The following is a 24,809-nucleotide window of genomic DNA, read 5'->3' on the forward strand; positions in this document are numbered from 1 at the left end:
AGGCCGTGGGGATATCTCTCATCTACTGGAACTGGGAAACCTTTTAGAACTGAAGGGACAATTAATGGAAAGAAATTGTACACCATTTTGTAAGAAAGCCTGTGCAGTCTGTTGTAAAGCTAAGGCTTGGGAGAGGGTTTACCCATCAAGAGGACAGTTACCCAAGGCACAAGGCTAAAGCAACACTAGAGTGGCTCAAAAACAGTAAAGTGGATGTTGTAGAAAGCGTTGATCAAAATGTTACTGAAAATGTGTGCCACTACAGTCCAAACCTAGAAGACTTCAGGATTCAACCAAGGCATTCCTGAAGTTAGTCATGAAAGTATTTAGTGTCACATCTGCATAATGACTGATTAAGGAGATAATCTATCTAAATAACAACAACTACATTGTTAAAATCTCCACACATTATAAAACACAGAAGTCTTAGGTGTGGAAGTGAAGAGGCAGTAGAGGTAATCACTGAGAAATCTAGAAGAAGTGGGTATGTGTTGTCTCTCTGTTTCTGATATGGAATCTTCTAGAAGAAGTGGGTATGTGCTGTCTCTCTGTTGCTGATATGGAATCTTCTACAGGCAGACTCATAATAATGATAATACTTACAGGTACCTCCCAGTATTTGGTAGACTTTTTCATCTTATTCTCTTTCTTGCACTTGCACTGAGTAAATGATTTGCAAGTGGTTGACGTGCCGATTGTCTGTCGCTTTGGATAAAAACGCCTGCTGACCTTTAGCTCGACTTTCTGTTTGTTCTTTTGTGTTTTCTTTCCAGAGGTTCCAAAGACAGACCAGAGTTTTGAGGAGAGACTCATCTTTAAGACATTTATCTTAAAGTTTGTCAATGCCTTCACACCCATTGTCTACCTGGCTTTTTTCAGGGGAAGGTAAGAACCATTTGTTCCAGTGAATTTATATAAATGCTAATAATAGAAATTGCAACAGCCCCATTTAATGAATGTGATATCATAATAACACATAATATTTACCGATCAAAAAATATGAAGTAAAAGACATTGGCGAGCACATACATTTGGCCACAACAATCATAACAAACCCTCATAAGATTCTGTTGAGATCACAATTTTTAGGATTCAATTAAATTCAATTCAATTCAATTCAATTCAATTTTTCTTGTTGATAAGCGCTGCCAATAAGTTCACCTAGCATAAAGGATCTTGGATCTCGGTTCAGATCTTGAAGCAGGTGGGGAGTACCGACAGGCTGAGGGAGAGGTTAAAGATGTCACTGAAGACCCCTGCTAGCTGGTCAGCGCAACCCCTGAGGGCCCTACCTGGTATGCCGTCTGGGCCTGGTGCCTTGCGAAGGTTGATTTTTTTTTTAAGCAATGCCTCACCTTGGCTACAGTTAATGTAGGCAACCCACTGGCTGCAGGGGGGTCACTGTCCCTCTCAAAGCGAGCGTAGAAGGAGTTCAGCCCGTCTGGAAGTAGGACAGAGGACTGGGTCTCACTGTAGCACCTCCTTTTGTAGTCTTTGATGGCTCTGAGTCTACTCCATATGTGCCTGGGGTCAGAGCCATGGTAACTGGACTCCACCTTGGTCCTGTAAGCCCTTTTTGCTGCGTTGATGACCTTCAGAAGGTCGTATCTGGCCTTCCTGTACTGATCAGGGTCCCCGGAGTTATAGGTGGCAGACTGGGCTCTCAAGTTGGCCCGAACCGCGGCATCAACCCAGGGCTCCTGATTGGGGAAAGGCCAGACAACCTTCTTAGGGATGACGTCATCGATGCAGTGTTGAATGTAGCTGGAAACGGAGTCCGTGTATGTCCCCATCTGCTGCCTTCCGAAACATCAGCCAGTCAGTGGTGTCAAAACAGTCGCAACACTCTCGTCACTCCATTGATGGACTGTCCTCGCAGCCGGTCTGACCTGTTATAGCTTTTGTCTATATGCGGGGAGGAGAAGAATGGAGACGTGATCCACCTTTCCCAAAGCAGGGCGGGGGAGGGGTTTATAACTGTCCCGGGAATGCTGTATAACAATGATCGAGGGTCTGGTCTCTTAGGCATTCATTCTTCAGGTTGGCTCTGTTGAAATCTCCAACTACAATGAACGCTGCCTCCCGGTGCATATTCTCCAGACCATTGATAATCACATACAGTACTTCCAAAGCAGTAGCCCTATCTGCCTGGGGGGGGGGTGTAGACTACACTCAGAATGACTGCAGTAAACTCCTGCGGTAGATAGAAGGGTCTGATTTGTACAGTTAGCAGCTTGAGGACTGGAGAGCAGTGTGATGCTAGTACCGCTACATCTGTAGCCTATAGAAAGTGAACCCTAACACAGACCCCTCCGCCCCTGCGCTTGCCTGAATCAGCTGCCCTTTCCCGGCCGTAGATGTTGAATCCTGAGCTTTAAATATCCTATAATGCGGAAGTGGGATGAGTTGATGGCTGTCAATCATCCCCATGAGCTCCTCCCCAACTTTGTTTACAAAATATAATTAGGTTAACTCCACTTGTAGCGCTTTGAGAATTGGCCAGAAACCTCCATAAAATGTTTATTTTAAATGGTTAAAGCCCTTGAAAGACTTGTGTCTAGGAAAAGGTCATCAAATGTATCTGCCTTGAATGAAATGCTCCGTCAGCAGTAGATGAAGGTCCTCCATGATGTAAATACACAAATGACCTTTGACCTGGCTCTGCTCGCTTGGCACCTAGGCAGCCCTGACTAGCACACTGGCTGATGACCTTTAGACAGAGTGATCTTTATATCCAGGAGGAAATCTCTACTTTAACCACTCATAGCTAGCACCTAATGATGATTAGTTAAGTGAAATAAGTGTTACCTCTGCAATATTCACATCATTTGATCTGGAACTCAAAAACACCGATTTTTGAATACTTATGCAAGTAGTATATTAGAGGTTTCAATTTATTTATTTATTTTAATCCTATGTTTAACAGACAAATACAATATTTTGGCTCTGGAAATATACTAGACCATAAATGTTCGAAATAAATATATTGATTGGAAAAATATGTGTAAGTATCTCTTGTAACTGTGAGAATGGTGGTGACTATTCAGAGGGGTTGAATACTTTTGCAAGCCACTGTAGGAAGCGTTTCATTTCCCTGAAGCACTGTTGCTCTGATATAGAGTATGTGTGCTGTGCAGAGGGGTGATCCTGGCCAGTGAAAGCCCTTCCATCTTCTCTCTACAGGCTTGTTGGGCGACCTGGCAAATATCTCTATGTTGTAGGGAACTACCGTATGGAGGAGGTAACTATTTACAGTCTCTTCTGTTCTCTTCTATGTATGGTCTCATGTGTGTCTCTCTCCCTGGACTAAGGTTTATGGCAGATATACACTACTAACTACTGTTAGAATCACAGGGAAATTCCTTGTTTTGTGAAATTTTATTTCTCGCATCGGAAATAAATGTGTATACAACAGTCTGGGGATCACTGTGTACATGGCAGATCTTGTTGATTTTTAAAATGAAAAGAAGTTTATAGAACTCTTGCAGCTTGCAAAGATTAAACAATGAGAATTTCTTCCAATTTATTACTGTGTTACTTTTAAACTTTATACAGTAATTGCAGCATATGAAAAGTTTTAAGCACCATACTAACATAGGACCTAGTAACACTCATTTGCCAGAATATTTTTTTGTAGTCAGTGAACTCCCACCCACTCACTGCATAGTGTCATAGAATAGAAGTAGCAGACACTGCAGCTAACGCACTAAGGTGGTCACCACCTCCTTCACAGAACAGTGCAAACTGCTTTTAACGAGGTTAGAAAGACACGTGGGAGACCACTGCACAAATTCAGATTAAATGAAAATTGAATTATTATCGAAATAATACAAATTTTCTTTTTTTTTTCTTTGCATTTAAAAATACATATCAAATAACACTTTTTTTTCAAAGTCAAAGTCAGTCTATTGTGGCACAAACAACACACAGCAACACATAGGTGCATTTTAGGTGGTGACACAGGACACGCACACAGGCCGAGGTCGCGGTGAATCTTTCCTCTGCATTTTCCCATCCTGGACTGTCCTTCCTCCAAGGCAGCCTTTAGTCAAGTGATCCGTCCGTCTTGGTCAGGGACAGACAGGAGAGTGTTCTGTTCTTCTGCATGTTTTTCTGTTGGGGTTCTTAGTGGAGGAAACCCCTTGTGAACACGGGGAGAACATGCAAACTCTTTTTTGTTTATTAATTGAAGCGTCAAATACCAAAAATTGCACAGACCACGGAAGATGATTGACAAAGAAATCTAAATTGGTGTTTGGATCACAGAGAAGAGACTCTAAAACCATTATTTCTGACAGAGATCATTATTTCTAACCATGTAAATGTTTGGACTATAGTTTCTATTCATTTTGCTCCTTATTTGATGGAAATGTGAACAGTGCCCATCAGGGGGAGAGAGAACTAGGGAAGTAATGTGTGTATTTGAAAATGAATATAATTGTTTTCATTTCCATATTGTCCGTCTCTATCTGATTTCACAGTGTGCCCATGCTGGCTGTCTGATGGAGTTATGCATCCAATTATGCATCACCATGCTGGGCAAACAGCTCATTCAGAACAACCTGTTTGAGATTGGCATTCCGTAAGTCACACACACACACACACACACACACAGACACACACACACACACACACACACACACACACACACACACACACATCACCATGCTGGGGAAACAGCTCATTCAGAACAACCTGTTTGAGATTGGCATTCCGTAAGTCACACAGTCACACACACACACACACACACACACACACACACACACACACACACACACACACACACACACACACACACACACACACAGAGAAACACACTCACACACATGTACACATGTACACACACATGCACACACACACACACACACACACACACACACACACACACACACACACACACGCATCACCATGCTGGGCAAACAGCTCATTCAGAACAACCTGTTTGAGATTGGCATTCCGTAAGTCACACACACACACACACACACACACACACACACACACACACACACACACACACACGCGCATCACCATGCTGGGCAAACAGCTCATTCAGAACAACCTGTTTGAGATTGGCATTCCGTAAGACACACACACACACACACACACACACACACACACACACACATCACCATGCTGGGCAAACAGCTCATTCAGAACAACCTGTTTGAGATTGGCATTCCGTAAGACACACACACACACACACACACACACACACACACACACACACACACACACACCAGAGGAGGCTCTTCCATTGAGGAAACGGAGGAAGGACCTCCCCAAACTTTTTGAGAATTTATTTTTTTAATTGAACTGACTAAACTCCTTTAAAAATGCAGTTTGATACCAGTATTTAATACTATGCACATCACAATTCGTTTCCCTGAGTTAAAATAACATTAGCACCCCCTATCGTAACCAGAAATTATTGCACGGAGCGCCGTCCTCCCTTTTGCCCCTATTGAGATCAATGGGATCTGTCTCTGATACTGGCGGCTCGTGGGGCTCATTCACTTACATTGCCCAGGGGAGGAAAGACCTCCCTAGCGTCTGAGTCTGCGCCAACATCGCTTAACCAATAAACAACGGATTTAGCGTTGAAGGGAGGGGATTACACATTAAGAGCGAAAGAAGTTACCCGGCTCGACCATTCTGCTGTAGATATTATCGATAGAACTTCACTCTTGGATTGTTGTAGAAATATTGCAAATAAAGAGATGTGCAATGGAGAACGAAGACATTGTACATGTCTTATTGAACAAACCGTTTTCTACATTTAGCTACAGAGAGAAGGTTAGTATCAAAACAACATGGAGACCACTTCCAAAAATCCATATCATTAAACCCAATGGTAAAACCGCTGCCGTTAATGCTAATGACCGCACGTCCCTGATGCTAACTGGTATGCGAAATACTCATGGCTCACTGGTATACCATTACAAACAGTCGGCTATACTGTTTTGTTCAGCTGACATTCTGAATGGAAATTGTTACTGCATGTTTCAGAACGCGATGTGTTTCGTATCTATTCTAATTAGCCTACGTTGTCACTTGGGCATTGGCCTCATATTAGGCTACTTTGGGTGATAGCTGTAATAATCTGAGCAGCAATTATAGGAAGTTTTTGTTTTTGCAATTTTAGAGAACAAAGGTAATTTACTCAGGGTTTGTACTTTTTCCATAGGCCTATTTGTTTTATATAGGCTTAAAACATCTGCTTAGACAGACACATAGCCTAAACATAAAAATATATTTCTGTTTAATATTAAACTTAGTCAAAGTCAGTCCACCCCTAAGTGATCAATGCACATTGACCAACATTCTGAAACATCCATTAACATCCACATTTGCCACAAACAATGTTAGGCTTAAAGCCCATGTTAATAGTTGCGAAATAATGTTCTTTTACTTGTTGCCTTTGTTACTTGTTGTTTAATATTGTGGAAAGGATGTTAATGAATGATTCAGAGCATGATGCATTTTAAATGGCATCACTTTTGGTCTTGTGTCTTAATTTTTCTTAAAACAATTGCAGCTGAAAATAAAATTAGTCAAATCAAAACCAATAGCTTCAGTAATTGAGGGGGGAAATAGGCCCAATGATAGGCCCAGAATTTTGTATTTCGTTTTTCAAATCAAGAGTAGGCCTGATTTGACTAATTGGCTTTGCATCCTTTCCTTCTGGCCTTGTCTAGTCCAAAGACATGCTGCCCACCAGCTTTCAAAGTACAACTGTGCCACACTGGTGGCTTTATATCAATTGTATCCCTGCCTGCTATTTTGTACTGTAGTTCACAAAAACACCCTGAAACAACTTGTATCTCACATACTTATGCCATCAACAGAATAAGCAGGCCAATGGCAACCAAGCGCGCAGTCCTTCCTCCCTCACTTTAAAAACCACCAGCCGCCACTGACACACACACACACACACACACACACACACGCATCACCATGCTGGGGAAACAGCTCATTCAGAACAACCTGTTTGAGATTGGCATTCCGTAAGTCACACACACACACACACACACACACACACACACACACACACACACACACACACACATTCAGAACAACCTGTTTGAGATTGGCATTCCGTAAGTCACACGCGCACACGCACACACACACGCACACACACACACACACACACACACACACACACACACACACGCATCACCATGCTGGGCAAACAGCTCATTCAGAACAACCTGTTTGAGATTGGCATTCCGTAAGACACACACACACACACACATCACCATGCTGGGGAAACAGCTCATTCAGAACAACCTGTTTGAGATTGGCATTCCGTAAGTCCCACACACACACACACACACACACACACACACACACACACACACACACACAGTGGCACAGTGATGACCATAGGCTAAGAGTGTTAATCTTGAAATGCACAGGGGGGTTCACAGGGATTTAATAGTCATTTTGTCATATGTGGAATCATTCCTGAGTATCAGTATTACGGGCTACATGAAATAATGTGTTAAGCACTTGGTATGCACAAATAATTGATCTTATATTTGATCAGAACATCCTATTCAAATATCATGGTTTCATGCAAAAGTGCATTTAGAGACACTCATTTGATCAAATAAGGCTCTTTTGATACTACTTTTTCTTAAAAGTTAAAGTTAAAAATAGCTTTGGAGATATGGGCTGGCTGTGCAAGTCAAGCCATATATCTGATGGGGAACAAATAGTGAATACAAATTGTATTAAACATATACTTACTAACAGCATCAAAAGATATGTTATTTAATAACTGTGAAAGTAGTAAATTAGAAAACTTTGCTTAGATCAAGGGTTGCAAAAATGAGTACACACTTGATTCTTCTACTACTTAGTATGTTCTCTGTTACTAACATGTACTGCATTGACTGTTCTTGACATTGAGTGTACACTTGAGTACAACTTTGTAACATACTGTTCAACTCCAGAAGGATGACCACATTAAGTGCCTTGATGTTCGAGGGGGAGTACTTTATTTATATAGCGCCAAAACAATCAAATTGTTCCTAGAAGCAGGCACAATGGTGATAGGGGCAAGAAAAAACTCCCTGTTCATCAGGATGAAACCCTAAGCAGAACCGTGGCACATGGGGGGGGGGGGGGGGGGGGGGGGTTGGTTATCTGCTTGAGGCCGGCTGGGTAGAGATAGAAAAAGATGTACACACAGCATACATGTGGTAAATGTACATAATACATTCAAACTTAATATGGTATATACATGATGTATACATAATTGGTAGTGAAGGACAGAGCATTTGAGTATTGGACAACAGCTTAGTGGGTATACAGTGTGCCTGTAGGGTTACTATTACAAGGGGAAGGAGAGTAGGAACAGAAAACTATGTGGATGGTGGCAATGATTTACATTGTATGAAAATGATAGCACAGAGAGGGGTAGAATAGGTGTATGACCGTATGGTGGGGGTGGGTACGTGTAGGCCGAGGGTTTCTACAGTGGATCAGGTGGAGACACTACAGCAGCATCCCACAGTGAAGATAGTCTAGACCAGGAGGGGAAGAAAGAGACAAAGTGAGTGGGTGGGTTCGGCTGCCACTATATGTAAATGTACTTAATGGATATGGTGATGAGGAACAATGTTTCCACATCCATCAGTATTTGCAAGCAAAGGTCACACTATAAGAGAGAGAACATTTTGATAAACAGATAAGGAGATACATTTAGCTAAGTAGGTATTATGGCCACTCTATCAGTATCAGTATAAGCATTACCAATAGGGTATAGAAAGAGAGAGGGAGAGAGGGAGGCTGCTTGGCCAGGTGTATTGGAATTTTATTGATGTTTAATTTTGATGAGTTATGATGGCAAGGGTGGCAGGGTACACAACAGTGCCCAGCTGGCTGGCGACAGCCACAACACACGTCACATGCTGTACCTGGGATCCCTAAAGGCCCTCCTTCACAGTACAACATGCACTGGCTGTAGCCCAGTTTTACTGATTCTGGGAATTTTATATGTGTTTAGTTGTGATGAGTTATGTTGAGAGGTTAGGACCATCTCTCTCAGTACATTTCTTGTGAATTCATGATGCCATATATGAAGTCCAAACCCCTCACACCTTCAGCACTCATACTTGCATCAGATCCAAAAAGATTGGCTCCAAATTGACTGAAAAAACTTTTATTAGCAAAAATGGCTCATCACAAGCTGAAAGCTTACTTCGTTGATGTGAACGTTTGGGGGAGCTTGTTAAAGGTCATGTTTTACTATCTTTGTATCAAAGTACAGTCTTCTTTATTATAACAGTGATTTACTAATCTTCTTGTACCCTTGTCCTCTTTTGTGCAAAGAAATGATTTTCTCCAGACAAATCTCTCCTATGTGGTGACATTGTTGTTCTTCAGTACAAGTACAAGTTTTAATGGTCAATCAGTTGTACCTGTATCATTTTTATAATTTTGAAAAGAATATCATATTTTCTGCTTTAGCATTGACATGTGAACTTGTTAGTTGATTAACCAGTGTTGCTGACATGCATTATAAAAAAGATATACAGTAAAAGAGTACTCAAACTTCAAACTATTTTGTGTACTGCAGTAAACTGAAGAAGATGATGCGGCGACGAAAGACCAAAATGGACGCACAGCAGGAGGAAGAGTTCAAGAAGAATCTGCAGCGGCATGAGCGGGACCACTTCCTGGGGGCCTTTGCTGGCCTCAACCCAGAATATATGGAAATGAGTGAGTCACTGGACGCCTACCCACACAGACACTTTTCTGAGTTCAACAAAGCTTGCATTGAAGAGCTTTTGGTCCATATGTTTCAGTACACTCAGTGGATACTGTATTAGCTGCATCTCTACACCTGCTTGTTAATGGAAAGATCTGATCAGCTAATCATATGGTAGGAAGTCAATGCATAAAAGCATGCAGATATGGCCAAGAGTTTCAGTTGTTGTTCGCACCAATAATCAGTATGGGGAAGAAATGTGATCAAACTGACTTGTACGAAAATGTAGATGGGGGGGGGTTGAGTATCTCAGAAACTGCTAATCTCACGACATGTTCATGCACCACAGTCTCTAGAGTTTTCAGAGAATGAAAACATCGAACGGCAGTTCTGTTGAGCAAAATTTAGGAGATATATGTCTGGTCTGCAAGAGAACTTCCACTTAGGAGATTGTTTTTCCAGCAAGACAATACAGCATACAGGTAATGATTTAAAAACAACAATGTTAATGTTGTCAAGTAATCAAGTCAGACTCCAGAATTTGTGGCTGGACTTGAAAAGGCTGTTTACTCACGAACCCCATGCAGCCTGACTGTACACCTACATGTGAAAATTATTAATATTCAAAATGATTCACAAAGTATTGGCACATGGACCTGATTGGAGATAATAACAGATCAAGGTGTATGCTGTTCAATAAATGAACATGTAAGCATACGAATGATTTATTTCCATCTTTGACACGTCTCAGCTTTAACAGTTTTGATGGTTTTAAATACAAGATGAACCAACCTCTGCTTGATCTTGCAGCTTCTCACGTTAAGGAACACTGCTACCTTATGTTACCTCGGGAAGGTTTCTGACAATCAACATACAAATGTCCATATCAGAATAACTATTTAAAGGACCAGCATTCCGACCGCTCTGGTGTTCACAGTGCATTCTATAACCATGTTCATGCACTCAGGCTAATTGGAGATCACAGGTGTACTGAATTTAGTTTCAATGATCGCATGTTTTTCTAACTGTATTTGCAATATAGTATTTCTAAAGTATTTGTTTTTGAATGTTCATGAAAGGAAATCAACTACTTGTGAACTTACAAATAATGCAATTATTGAGAGGTGATACAATTTTGAATCATTTTGAACTATTAACCTCGGCCTGATGGCAGGGCCTGGTAAAGCATCAACCATGTAAATTGGCTTATTTTAAAATAGTTCCAATGTTTATATTGTCTTTCCAACAGTTATCCAGTTTGGCATGGTGACACTCTTTGTGGCCTCTTTCCCCTTGGCTCCACTGTTTGCTCTGTTGAACAATGTCATTGAGATCCGACTGGACGCCAAGAAGTTTGTCACAGAATTGAGAAGACCTCCTGCAGCAAGGGCAAAGGATATTGGTGAGTTTGATAAATGAAAGGCAAACATGCGTTCTTCTGTATCCCTCATCTGTCGCATACTTATTTCATTGCTTTAAAGCAGTGGTTCCCAAACTTTTTACAGTCCCGTGACCCAAACCTTCTAAGGTTGTTGTTTGCCAGCCATCAACAGAACAGAAGACTAAAAAAACATTATTTGCAGGCGATTGGGAAGATGAGCGAATTCATTTGACAGGCTACGGAGGTCTGTGTTGAATAGGGGGGCGTGGCCGGAGCGGAGTTCAGCACAGACGTGACATTTTCTCAGTGGTTTTGTTTTCTAATTAATGCTTGTTCATCGTTGCGATCGTTGTTGTGTTTATAAGAAAGAAATACAGCCTTGCAGGACAAAATACAGGGGAATTTGGGCAATTTTGATGCACAAAATGATGTTTCCGTCTGAAAGTTGCAATTCTGTTTCAAACGGTACATTCTGCGAATTCCGTCCGTTTTCTGTTATCGCGGAAATTTTCTCCCTGTGTACCCCCTGAACCACTTCGCGTACCCCTGGGGGTACGCGTACCCCAGTTTGGGAACCGATGCTTTAAAGCAATTATGGTGATGTGATGGGATCCAGGATAGTGGTCAATTATTTAAAAAATGTAATTCAGGTTTTTTGTTTTAGGTATCTGGTATAACCTTCTAAGAGGGCTCAGCAAAGTGGCAGTGATTGTGAACGTGAGTATTTCATTTGTGTCTATAAAGTTTTATCTAATGATTGTAAAGGTGATTCAGAATTGTACGGATATGTTGCTGACTATCACTCCTTTTTCCTTTTTTCCAGGCATTCGTTATTGCATTCACGTCTGACTTTATTCCACGGCTATTTTACCAGTACATGTATAGTCCAGATGGCACCCTGCATGGATTTGTCAATCACACCCTCTCCTACTTTAATGTGTCTGACTTCCAGCCTGGGACTGCGCCCCTGCAGCCTATGCACTTGGGTTACAGTGTGGACCTCTGCAGGTACACGGCAGCTATACTAGGGAACCTTGTATATCAAGCTAAACAAAGTAAACTTTAAATGGTTATTTATATATTTTTTTTATCTTAATTGGCATCACACTGTGGCCTCAAATTGGCCTACAGCTGTTGCCATTTGGATGAGCACTTACCTGACTGGCATTGAGACATTAAGACTCATTAAACTTATTAAAGCAGCACGATGGAGGAATTGCTAATCGCTAACGAGATGCTAGCGGCTAAACCTAGCGAAACCTCTTGAAATTTGCTTACTTTGACACTATGACAAACTAGTGAGTCAACAACTTTCCTAACACAGTCAAACATCAAGCAAGTGCAACACAAGACAAAACAAGACGGCAAATAAGCTACTTACTAGTTCGGCAGACAGTAGTAACCGGGCAACAATGGCACGGAGGCGATTCTCCATATTAAACTTCATTTTAGCGCCCCAATTTTTTTTAAGCTGTTTTTTTAAGCTAAAACTGCTAATCCTAACCCTAACCCTGAAGTACAATTCCTACATAATGCCACTTTAACTTTGCTTCTTTGAGAAATTATTTGAATCAACTTTCATCATTAAGTATTTTAGCGATGTGATGAAGTCATGAGGGAAACTGTCCAAACGTGTATTTTGTGTAATATCAGGTATAAGGACTACAGGGACCCACCATGGTCCGATACACCCTATGAGTTTTCTCGAGAGTTTTGGGCCATACTCGCTGCCAGGCTTGCATTCGTCATTATTTTTCAGGTGAGTTCAGGTGATTCTGTGCTCATTTATGTAAGTACAGACCAACATTAGTTGGTTGCTGGTCTAATGTCTTTTTACAGTGCAAATAACTAAAATAATAATTTCTACACAATGTTTTCAGTTGCTGGTCTGATTTGAAATTTCCAAAATGTATTCAAGCTCAGTTCGATTTTATTAATTTATATAGGGTCACTCCCCTTCAAATCAACAAATGCCTTCTGTTTGACCATCTCAGATTTTCTTGAAAATGTAACCCCATTAAGTGTGACCTTCTAAACTAAAACTCAGCTTGATATCAATTACTTCCTGATCATAGAACCCCCTTTGACGTGTTCACAGACGAACAAACTGGGATTTATTATCTTAAAAGGTTTTAATGCTAGAGGCTTCCAATTTTGAAGAGATAATAACCTCTATATTTAGTTTCCTGTTCAAAGGTTGCAAGATGATTGTGTCCATAGTCACAGTGTTATCAACGCGTGAAATTTGAAGAAAAAAACGATTTACTGATGTTTTTCAAAATCTTTTCAACTGTAAAGAAGAACCATCAGCAATTTTCCCAGACAAAAGAATTGAGAGCACATGAACGCAACTCTTTTATACTACCATGTCACCTGCAGAACATTGTTAAGACGGTTCTGAATGTGATCATGTAGGAATAACCCATTGAATTCTGGAGTGGATCCGACTAGTTTCACCTTCGCTTAAGTTGCGAGATGCGGCATTTGGTCTTGGTGGAGCTCTGCGCTTTCTAAGTACCCCTCTTGTTTTTTTTTTATTAGTTGTTAATTGTTGTTGGAAGGCAACAGTGAGAAACTTGTGTTTCACTAATGAGTTGACTCCTTGCTCTACCTGGGATAGGGCCGAGTAATGAAATGAAGAAGTGTTTCCACTTGAGTAGCCAACAGTGGCAAAGCAACTTGACAGTTGATAGGTGAATATTCACCCTAGTTACCTCAGGACTCCGGAGCTGCATATAAGTATATTTATTAGACAAACAACAATTGCAATCGGGCTCACCCCCAGCACAAGGCTGAAAGTGAAGCTATGATAAACACATCGCACAAGGTTTATATAGACAGAAGTTTAGCATTCAGCAGGGAAAACCACGTGGTGGATTTCTCACGTCCGAGGCAAGGATGGAAGTTTTGCACAAGGTTGGAAAAAGCACAGTTCGACCCTTCTTATCTCTTCTGGTCTAAACATGCTCTTGTACATATGCAGACTAAGTGGCACCTAATATTCTAAGTTACACACGCACACAGAAACACAGAAAAGCCATGTTCCTGCTTACATAAGTACATGCTTCATATAAGGTAATTAAGTAATTAACAGTGTTTGCAAATTATCTCCATCAACAGTCTTCCTGCCCTCACCACCAGTGCACATGTGCTTCTCTCTGTCTAGCAAGCAATCACCTTTTTCAAGCTCAGATCATTTGGCTTTAGTTTCCTCTCTCTTCTCCAGCTCCTGTTTGCATACAGAGCGCTGATAGGCTCCAGTGGAATTCTAATAGGCACTAGAGATGTTCTGTGGATCTGAATGTGCAACGTTGCATGTAGTCAGCAGTGTAGTCAGCAAGTTTTGAAAATGATAGGAAATTCACAGGCATACCGTAACACTGCGGATCACATGTGTGTATTGAACTGTAAGGGGCGTACCAAATGGTTGCACCCCAAGTTAGAATACATGCCACTACCAGAGGCAACCGGTAGTGAAGTGACTGAAGTGTTGTGGTAGATTGAGCTGTGAAACCTCTAACCCTGGCATTGTGTGTGCTTGCCTACCGCGTTCCCTCGCTTCCGCTACTAGTTCAGCTTACTTTAGCTCTTTCCTTTCGAATGATTCCTCATTTTCAGCCATCTCCAATCCCGTGCTTTGCCCCATTGGCCAGTGCTGTTTGTACCTGCCTGGTTTCCATTCTTCTGTTCCTCTAACACAAAAGATACCTTACTGTGCCTGTCATTAACCAGCAAAGATTTTACCTCAAAGTTTATTCTCAAACAAACACGCAGATGATTTTAAAACCTGATTTTGTGTCTATGTGAAGCGACCCAAGGTCAGGCTAGTTTTACATCCAGACACAATATGCTTTAATGAGCCAACAGTCAACACAACTTGACAGTCTTCACACTCCCACTGACTGAGGTTTTGCAGAGCCGGGAGAGTGTATGGGGCGCAGAGCAGCTTTGTTTCCCGATTGTTGCAGGTCGTCTGTATGTCACTTTGGATAAAAGCGTCTACTAAATACCAGTCCTCTCTGCTCCTCTCTCTGGTGTTGGATCATTTTGTATGTAACTCTTGTTTGTTACGTAACCGCTTGGAAAAGTGTCTAACAGCAGGCCTTCGTGGCGGCCCTGTGACTGCCCATGCCTGCTTCACCAGTAGTAGAGGATGGTTTGGTGTGATATATACTGCATCAGTAACACAACAGTAGTAAAGGATGGTTTGGTGTGATATATACTGCATCAGTAACACAACAGGCAAATGTGCTTCAACAGTAGTAGAGGATGGTTTGATGTGATATACTGCATCAGTAACACAACAGTAGTAAAGGATGGTTTGGTGTGATATATACTGCATCAGTAACACAACAGGCAAATGTGCTTCAACAGTAGTAAAGGATGGTTTGGTGTGATATATACTGCATCAGTAACACAACAGGCAAATGTGCTTCGACAGTAGTAGAGGATGGTTTGGTGTGATATATACTGCATCAGTAACACAACAGGCAAATGTGCTTCAACAGTAGTAAAGGATGGTTTGGTGTGATATATACTGCATCAGTAACACAACAGGCAAATGTGCTTCAACAGTAGTAAAGGATGGTTTGGTGTGATATACTGCATCAGTAACACAACAGGCAAATGTGCTTCACCAGTAGTAAAGGATGGTTTGGTGTGATATATACTGCATCAGTAACACAACAGGCAAATGTGCTTCAACAGTAGTAAAGGATGGTTTGGTGTGATATATACTGCATCAGTAACACAACAGTAGTAAAGGATGGTTTGGTGTGATATATACTGCATCAGTAACACAACAGTAGTAAAGGATGGTTTGGTGTGATATATACTGCATCAGTAACACAACAGGCAAATGTGCTTCAACAGTAGTAAAGGATGGTTTGGTGTGATATACTGCATCAGTAACACAACAGGCAAATGTGCTTCAACAGTAGTAAAGGATGGTTTGGTGTGATATACTGCATCAGTAACACAACAGGCAAATGTGCTTCAACAGTAGTAAAGGATGGTTTGGTCGTTCTGATTGGTGTGATATACTGCATTAGTAACATGGCAAATGTGCTGTCCGGTTACCATCATGCTGTTCTTATCGGGCTCTAAGACCTGTTTTGAGAACTCTGTTATGACTTTCAACATACCCTGAGCTTTGTGGCCGATAAGGAATATGTGTTTTTTTGTTTTATCCCCATACAAAATGGCCTTCATTAAGTCTCTACAAGGGAATGCTGCTATCTGTTGTGTTGATTGTTTTGACTTGCTACCCTTGTCACTCTCACACTCCTCCTTTTGATCCGCAGCGGCTCTGTTTGAAAGACCATTTCCCTTAGCCAATGCGTCCATGGCTTGTTCACGGCGTCCTGTCATTTTAATAACAGAGCACTTACAAGGAGTTAGATGTGTCAGTATGTCAGAGTTTGATCATTTCAGCCTAATGGGCCATCAGGGCTCCTGCAGCTGTGGTAAGTTGACAGCTCTTCCATACGGGACCCCGTGAGTGTTTGTTTAATGGTATGCGTAAACACTGCCGGTATAGATATTGACAGAAACATCAGACTGTAAAGCAATTTTTTAGTTGTGCTATACTAGCCTCAGCTCTCTGTTCCCAAGTATGGCATAGCCCCGAGGGCCTTTGGCCATTATTACAGTATCAACCTCAGTAGATTCTAGAGAAAAGGTCATCACAGCATCCTTTACCTTTACCCAACATTCAACATTTGGATCTTGTGTTTAGAGTGGCAAAAGGTCATCACAACATCCTTTACCTTTACCCAACATTCAACATTTGGATCTTGTGTTTAGAGTGGCAAAAGGTCATCACAGCATCCTTTACCTTTACCCAACATTCAACATTTGGATCTTGTGTTTAGAGTGGCAAAAGGCTGCAAAATGTGGCTAAGAGCTCATGGGGTAAGTGGAGTAGACATTCCGTAAGTACCCTCTACCCCATAATAATAATTATAATAATAATACCTTAGACTTATATAGCGCTTTTCTAAGTACCCAAAGACACTTAAATCCCTTGTAAGTGACACTTATGCCACAGATCACTTCTGCTCCCTGTATGTCTGTCTGCTTGTGTTACAGGCCAAATAGGAGCCATTTGAGGTAGCTGAGAAAGCCTGTGCTGTGAGACAGAGTGGAGTGGAGATAGGGGCTGTGTGCAGAGTGGAGTAGAGATTTCCCTGTGGCTTCAAAGCCGAAGGTGGAGGGGCTATAGCATCCATCACTGCAGCAATTTGTCCAGAAATATCCTCAACTTGTGCTATGACCTCTTCAACTCTGGCCACTAATTCAGTTATTAGCTGGGCATAATCTGCTATAGCTTTCAGGTTTTTACATCAGTAGGTGGGACTTTTCCTATTAAAACCTTAACTATTTTTCTCTCGCAGTCTAGCAGGAGGAGTACGCTGACCATCTGACTCTATACTCTCGATATATATATCACTTTCTCCTCTTCTCAGACTCCCCACACTAGCTGAAAACCATCTGTGATCATCTAAGTTTGAATCTGGTCATGCATTTTATCATTCCCAATTGTGGCCATAGCAATCTGAACGCTCATGGGAACCTTATCATTTGAATCCTGACTGGCCATTGCAAATCACTGATCTCCACAAATGAACTTAATCAAGTTCTAAATTCAAATTTAAAAACCAAATATCCTCTTTCATACACCCTTTGTGACCACAAGCACTCCTATTACCTTGGGATCACACCCGAGGGATTCTCAGGGTCAAGTAGACCCGAATGGAGCAAATGCCCGATGGAGCCTGTGAGAGCCCGATGGAGCTCAGAATAGAGCCCGATGGAGCCTGTGAGGGCCGAATTGAGCTTCAAAGAAGCCCGAGTTGTCTATTCATCTCAAGTAATATCATCTTGGTGGCCCTTGTGAGGTAAACATTTTCAACGTGGTTGGAGCATACAACAGGTTAAATTACTTACTTACTTACTTACTTAATGGTCTATTTTGAACATTCCAAGGTCATCCATATGCAGGCTGTCCTTTCACTGCAGTAGCAATTAGGACAGAGTAATATCCCACCACCAACATACATCCATCGGTCTGCACCTGAGAAAAGAGCACAGTTGTAAGCATGTCATCCCACATATGTCCCCATAACCTGCCTGAGGACTGAGGGGAGAGGCTAGGGTGGGTGTCAGGATATACCATTCATTGGCACTGGAATCAGACCCAGTGTGCTACTCTTTCTACATCATTATGGGATGTAGTTATGTCGGAGAAATAAAGAACAATTTTATAATAATAAACTATTTATAACAAACAAATCACAGCAAGACTGGTAGTAGTCAGTAGCTTATGGGATTTGAATGGCCTAGTTCCTCCTAGGGGCAGGGGATCAGCCATGAAATTGAATGCTTTGACCTAGAAAAACAGACCGCATTAGAGTTAAGGACAACCCCCCCCCCCCCCTCTTTCATTTTGCCGACAAGAGGTGATGGCCTTGGGATGTGCAGATAGCCTTGGGATGTGACATATATCATGAAAAAGGGGACCAAGACAACTTCCTTGTGCAACACCAAAATATGTCATATTTCTTGGATACATGATCTCCAAGACTAACATAAAAGTGTCTCTCTGTGATGTATGTTTGGAAGCAGTTAAGAGCGCATTCAGAGACCAACCTGGTTTTGTAGATGATGGATTAAAATGCAGTGGTCAATGGAGTGAAATGCAGCACTTAAATCTAAGAGAATTAGAACTGAGACCTTGATTGCAGCAGCTCTAAGTCTAAGATTATTGACTCATTTTGTTGAGCAGTCTCTGTACTGTAATTAGGTTTAAAATCTGATATCCTAATTTCTACAATAATTAGTAGTAGCCACTCAACTATTCTCCAGCCAACAGCTAACGGGATAACATGGCTTAGCCGTTAGCAACATAACTAAGGTTAAAATGATTTACTTAAATGAAATGACGAAACCACCAACACTGGATTAATTACAGCCTGCATTCCATCTGATGTTTTGGTTGTGTAAATTCAAATTCAAAGTGACAAGGTAATGTCTAAGCATAGCTAGTAAGCAGTGTTAGCCAACAGCTAACATTAGCTAAGTTAGCTGGTAACAACCTACAACAGGGCACTAACATAAGTTTGTTTCCACACATCTGCTCATACATTGTCTTTAGACTAGTATAATGCTTACTCCGTGTGTCAGCCCAGCATATCGGGCGACTACTACCTAATTAGAGGTGTTACGGATCTACTACTGGGGTTCATTTTAACATGAGCTGTTTTCTAATGTGCTTTATAAATACATTTGACTTGACAACAATGCATTTTTACATGGTTAACTGTGAGCAGAACTCTTGACAGCACCGCACTGCTTTATAGTTGCTGTGTTCTTCTGAGGTGTTGTGGCTATAGCCCACAATCAACTGGCTCAACTTTACTTGTAGGCTAGCCTACATAACATCAAATCATTTGCATTGGAAAAATCAAACGTGTTGAGGGGTAGACACATTTTTTTAATGCAGTCAGACGACGTTATGGTTGTAGAAACAAAGAAATCTTGCAAGTAGGCCTAGGTAGCCTAATATCACTGTGAGACAGGGTAGTCTACTGATACAAACAAGGTGCAAGTTACACTGTGTGTATCCCAAGCATAATGCAAGCTGCCAGTCCCAATAACACATCGCTAATCAATACACAAAACAAGTTCTGCCCAGTGACAGTTCAGGCAGCCCTATACAACAGCTTTTGACAAAAGATGGCAGTCTAAAGCAAGGTACTAAGAGTGTTATTAACTAAATGGTTTCAAAGCCCTTTGCTAAGGTGTGATATCAGTGTTTCACCTTGGCAGCATTCTGAGTCCACATCAGCACACATGCTACACAGTCACACATGCTACACCAGCAAAGTCACCAGCAGGTACTTTACACTAACTGTTATGTTACGCCTACCATTACATTGTGCATCAGTTGGCTAAGACTTTTTATTTACACATTTTTAACATGGCCTACCTGTTATCCTATAAGGACAGGCACCAGGTAGCCTAAAACTATTTATTTCCATATTTTCAACATTTGTCCAACTAAAGTGTGATTATTGTGGTCACATACCTACGCTCATCCCCAGTTAACCCCACTACATCTGTAACAGAGGATTTGATACACCATATTTTCTCTTCCATTGAAATTGGTTAAATGGTTTATTTGAAAGCGTTAACAAATAACAAAAATTCTATAAAATGCTCTGATTTTACAACAGTAAGACTATTTGTCCATACTCTCATTTACAGTCATTGTACCAGCTGACTCTGTGGTATTTGAGGATTTCAAAGTATTCTAAGTATAATTGACATTCTTTACACTTAAAGCATGGAGGATGGGTAGAATATTGTAACACTTTAGTGTTTTTACACTTTAGACCTTGATCTTGATAAATGGACAGACATTGACATTTGTGCCTTGATCCGGGGACATTTATTTGTAATTTATAATGACTTATTTTCAATACTGTTTTATGAATCATAAAGCCAACTGTGTGCTGTATGCTCATGTGTTCCAGGTTATATAATTATAATGATCAGTGTTAAGGCTGTATAATCTGTCATTTGCTGGGAAAGGGTTAATGATCTTCTGCTGCTGTTGAGCAATCCCACTTCACGTTTTCTTGCAGACATGCGTCTGTAATTATTCTATTCCCCTGAAAGCCATTCTAGCCATGATTGTTGTCAGCACCTCTTTTTATGAGGCTCCAAATAATCTAAGCTCTAATTGCAGAATGCTGTGATGCTGATGAGTGACTTCATCGACTGGCTGATCCCTGACATTCCCAAAGACATCAGTCTCCAGATCCACAGGGAGAAGGCCCTTCTGGTGGACCTCTTCATGAAGGAGGAGCAGGGGAAGAAACCACCTCGGAGCGTCCAGAGCCAGCACAGTCCACCTCTGGCACGCTCACGCCCCAGCTCCAACACACAGAGAAACACTTAGCTTCTCCTACCACACAGGAAAATAACTGCCCTACTTTAATCAGAATGTGAACAATGGCTGTGATACAGAAGTCAGTTTATGTGAAAAGGTTCTTCTAAAGGTTCTTTTAAACTCTTACACGCTGGGCCCTATGTTTTGGGTGCACAGAAGTCGTCACCAGATACGAGGACAGGGACCAAATACTATTCTCATAGCACTTTTTTGATAGAGAAAAAACGAAACCACGGTCGTGGCCAGGGAGCACAAGTTCTGATGAAAATGTTTGTCTTTAAATGTAAAATGTAAATGTAATATACATCAAGACGGAAGCCATATGGAAGCCACTGCATATAGAGTTGGTGTGGGAATTAAGGACCTAATTTAACGATTCTTACACACAAAAAACACGTTTGCTACTAACTCTCTTTTCAAGCCTTGACGTGACTTTTGCCTCCCATTTTTATATTGCACTATTTGACATTCAGGGATTGTCCAAACCTCTGCCCTCATTAGCGGCTGTGATTAATGTGCCATTAATTACTAAATACTAAAAACTAATTTTGCTATTATTACACTTAATCAGCTGGAGAAAATGGTGGGCTATGGATGCTAAGCGCATTACATTCATTGTTGGAACCTCTTATGATGTCCTTCCTAGTATAGCTGATGAACTCTGTTGGACTGATATCCGATCATGGTTGTTGTGGGGAAGTGTCTCAATAATGCTTGGGTGTATCTTGATTCTTGAGGTGTGTCTTTAGTTGTCTCAGGTATCGACATGTGTCCTAACCTATTGTGAGGATAGCGGGGGGTGGGTCTAGGATTCCAGATTCCACTGTTGAGCCTTCTAGAGGTGTCTTAGGCCTAATTCAATGAAACATTGGCGAAGGAAGTTGCCCACTTGACAACCCCAGTGAAGTGCTCAAAAAAGCTACTTTGTTGTTGTTGTTGTTGTTGTTGTTGTTAAGTACTGTGAGAGGTTTGGCTGCTGCGGGAAGTCCCCAACCCCAACAAGGAATTTGACATCTTTTCCTATATATAAATATTCCTATACTAAAATCTTAAAAATGATCATTCTATCACAGCCAAATTTAATGAACATGAATTTATTATATTTCTTGTTTCTAGTCTATTTTCATTTAAACATTGTAAAAATGCAATCAAATAGGTTCCATAGATAGACGTAAATATAGTCTTTGAGGAATTAGGTTTATTGGATACATCATCTTATTATACAGCTCCTCAGAATGTTGTCAAAAGTTCCATTGATTTTAATGCCCCCCCCCCAGTGTTAGGGGGTGTGATATTTCTTCATAATGACCACTGCAAAATATGAATGACCACTGCCATTTGCAACGGGTTTTGTGCTTCTAATTCAAATATTTTATATCATTCCGCAAGTAGTCCATTCATATAATGTAATGGAAATTCATTGTAACTTCAAGTCAGCAAGTAATAGGTTGCTATGCACCACCTCTAAGTAGTTCTATTAAGTAGCCGTATAATAAGCGGGATAATGTATACTGCATTGGGATTTACCATACAAGCCTAGAAAAGCTATTCCAAAGTGGGTGATTTCTGCCCATTTCTTATTTTCAATCCCTTAAAAACATCCTTTAATCACATTTTTTGTCAATATTTATCGTCTGGGTGATGTAACTGAATATTTGTATCGTTTGAGTGATAGATTATGGTGTAAAAAATATATTTATGCCAATGTTTCCAGAAAATACACTGAACAGGCAATGGCATACTCATTGTAGTGGCAAGACATTTAGGAAAAGGTGAACGGACAGTACCATCACAGTGGCCACATTAAACAGTGCAACGTGATACACTCCTGCCCATTTCGTGTCCAGGCCTGAAGAGAAACTCAATTCCATGTCATCATGGTTGGATATTGCAGTTGGCTTTTAAACGCATGCAATTCAGCCTCCGCCCTGTTGTTGGGCGGCCTCATAGTGTTTCACCTTCAGTGCCTAAGTCGTCAAACAGAAACTTCTGGCGCATACAACAGAAAAAAAGACCACCCCCAGGTAGGGCTTGAGATGAAGAGACTGAGTAGGCTTAGCCACAAAATATGTGCTGTAGTGTCAGGTTTACTTTTGGGATCTTTGCACATTCCATTTAAAGGCTTTAGATGAGATTATGAATACATCATGAAGTCCAAATAGATCCTGGAGATTTTGGAACATTTCTCAAAGAATGCTGCAATATCTTTGTCCTGCACAGTATTCAGTATGATGACAGTGGGCTAAGGCAAGGGTTATGACCCTAACCCACATGAATGATTAATGAATCAGTCTAGTCACTAGACATGCGAGAGAGATTATCACAGACAAGTCCAAATTGTTTACATCTTCATTTCATTTTCAACTTAGAGTTTGATATGTTGTGGCCCCCAGAAGTCAACAGATATCTTTTGTTCACCAGCTTGCTTGCAGTTGAGGCTTGTTGTGTAAAAGGTCACTCAAGTATTCTGTTTGACTGTGTACTGTTATGTTTAACAGCCAATCAAATGTCAGCAGAAATAGTTACCTTTCTGAATGGTCCTTGTATTTTTGTATACACATTTCTATGGTCATACAAAGCCTTCAAACAAAGAAAAGCAGCAAAGCGTTTTGATGTGCAGTTAAGATTTTGTATTAGAATACACAAAAATTGTGTGAGAATCCTCTACAGACTTTGCTGGCAAGGGTTTTTCAAAATAATCTTGATATGTCAAACCACTTTGCAGGCATGCTTAATTGCATGAACCCGTACCACAGGTTTGCTCCTGCTTCCTTGCTGATCCAGACATGTGTAATAATGCATAATGCACTACTCTCGCTCATCCAGACATGTGTAATAATGCATAATGCACTACTCTTGCTGATCCAGACATGTGTAATAATGCATAATGCACTACTCTCGCTGATCCAGACATGTGTAATAATGCACTACTCTTGCTGATCCAGGCATGTGTAATAATGCACTACTCTTCCAAGGGAAATAATCACTCTTGGAAAATTATGGTTCATGATTGGTGCATTCTAATGTTCCATGTCAGAGAAGAATATTTTGCCACGTCCATATTCAACATTCCATGCCTCAGAGGAGAATTTGGTGTGACGCCGGAGGTTAGACAACCCGCCTGGGCGTTATCGTCCTCAAAACGGGCCATCGAGTGAAAGAAGGAACATTGCATTTTTATCGGAGACCAAGCACAAAGGTGTGACTCATCAAATTTGATGTCAAAGCTACCAAACGGGAAGTGTTACCATAACTTTCTTTGGTAGTTCTAGCTTCAACATGACCTTGACATGATGGCACCAAGTTGCTTGCAGCTATATATATATTTTTTTTAAAGATCTTAAATTTGATTTAGTTTAATGTGGTTTGGTAAGATTTAAACAATTACCACAATGTGCTCAGGAATATTGGGATATGTTTATGATACCTTCAACAGGACTGAGTGTAACCACACAATTATACTCAATACAGACAGCGTAATAAAGTTCACAATGCTTTAACATGCAGGCTTGGTATAATTCAACGAGATAGGTTTTCCAAAAAAACAGTACACCAGTCCTTGTGTCATATTAATCTCCCTATTTATATAATGTTTGAAAAAAAAAATTTCATTAAAAATGTTTGATTTTTTGTTTATGTAAATATTGCTTTGTTGTGGTACTATAGATATGTATGTTATGTTTGGGTTGCATGGGGTACTTCTGTGTTATTTTGTTCAGAACACACTTTTGTTTTAAGGTCAAACTATGATGTTTAAT

General features: G+C 40.8%; 1 protein-coding gene across 5 annotated transcripts in view; it reads left to right on the forward strand.

Annotated features, from left to right (window-relative positions):
- Window positions 1-23,285, forward strand: part of LOC105891079 (anoctamin-1-like) — a 58,545-nt gene extending 35,260 nt beyond the window's left edge. For all 5 annotated transcript variants that reach the window (XM_031569738.2, XM_031569739.2, XM_031569740.2 and 2 more), the window contains 9 exons: window positions 774-885; window positions 3,184-3,241; window positions 4,482-4,582; window positions 9,584-9,726; window positions 10,965-11,117; window positions 11,761-11,813; window positions 11,920-12,104; window positions 12,750-12,855; window positions 20,848-23,285. In XM_031569738.2, the coding sequence (XP_031425598.1) occupies window positions 774-885; window positions 3,184-3,241; window positions 4,482-4,582; window positions 9,584-9,726; window positions 10,965-11,117; window positions 11,761-11,813; window positions 11,920-12,104; window positions 12,750-12,855; window positions 20,848-21,060 (1,124 nt within the window). In that variant the 3' untranslated portion in view covers window positions 21,061-23,285. The remainder of the gene's footprint in view (window positions 1-773; window positions 886-3,183; window positions 3,242-4,481; window positions 4,583-9,583; window positions 9,727-10,964; window positions 11,118-11,760; window positions 11,814-11,919; window positions 12,105-12,749; window positions 12,856-20,847) is intronic.
- Window positions 23,286-24,809: the final 1,524 nt, after the last annotated feature.

This window comes from Clupea harengus, chromosome 6 (assembly GCF_900700415.2).
Source record: "Clupea harengus chromosome 6, Ch_v2.0.2, whole genome shotgun sequence".
NCBI classification, from domain to species: domain Eukaryota; kingdom Metazoa; phylum Chordata; class Actinopteri; order Clupeiformes; family Clupeidae; genus Clupea; species Clupea harengus.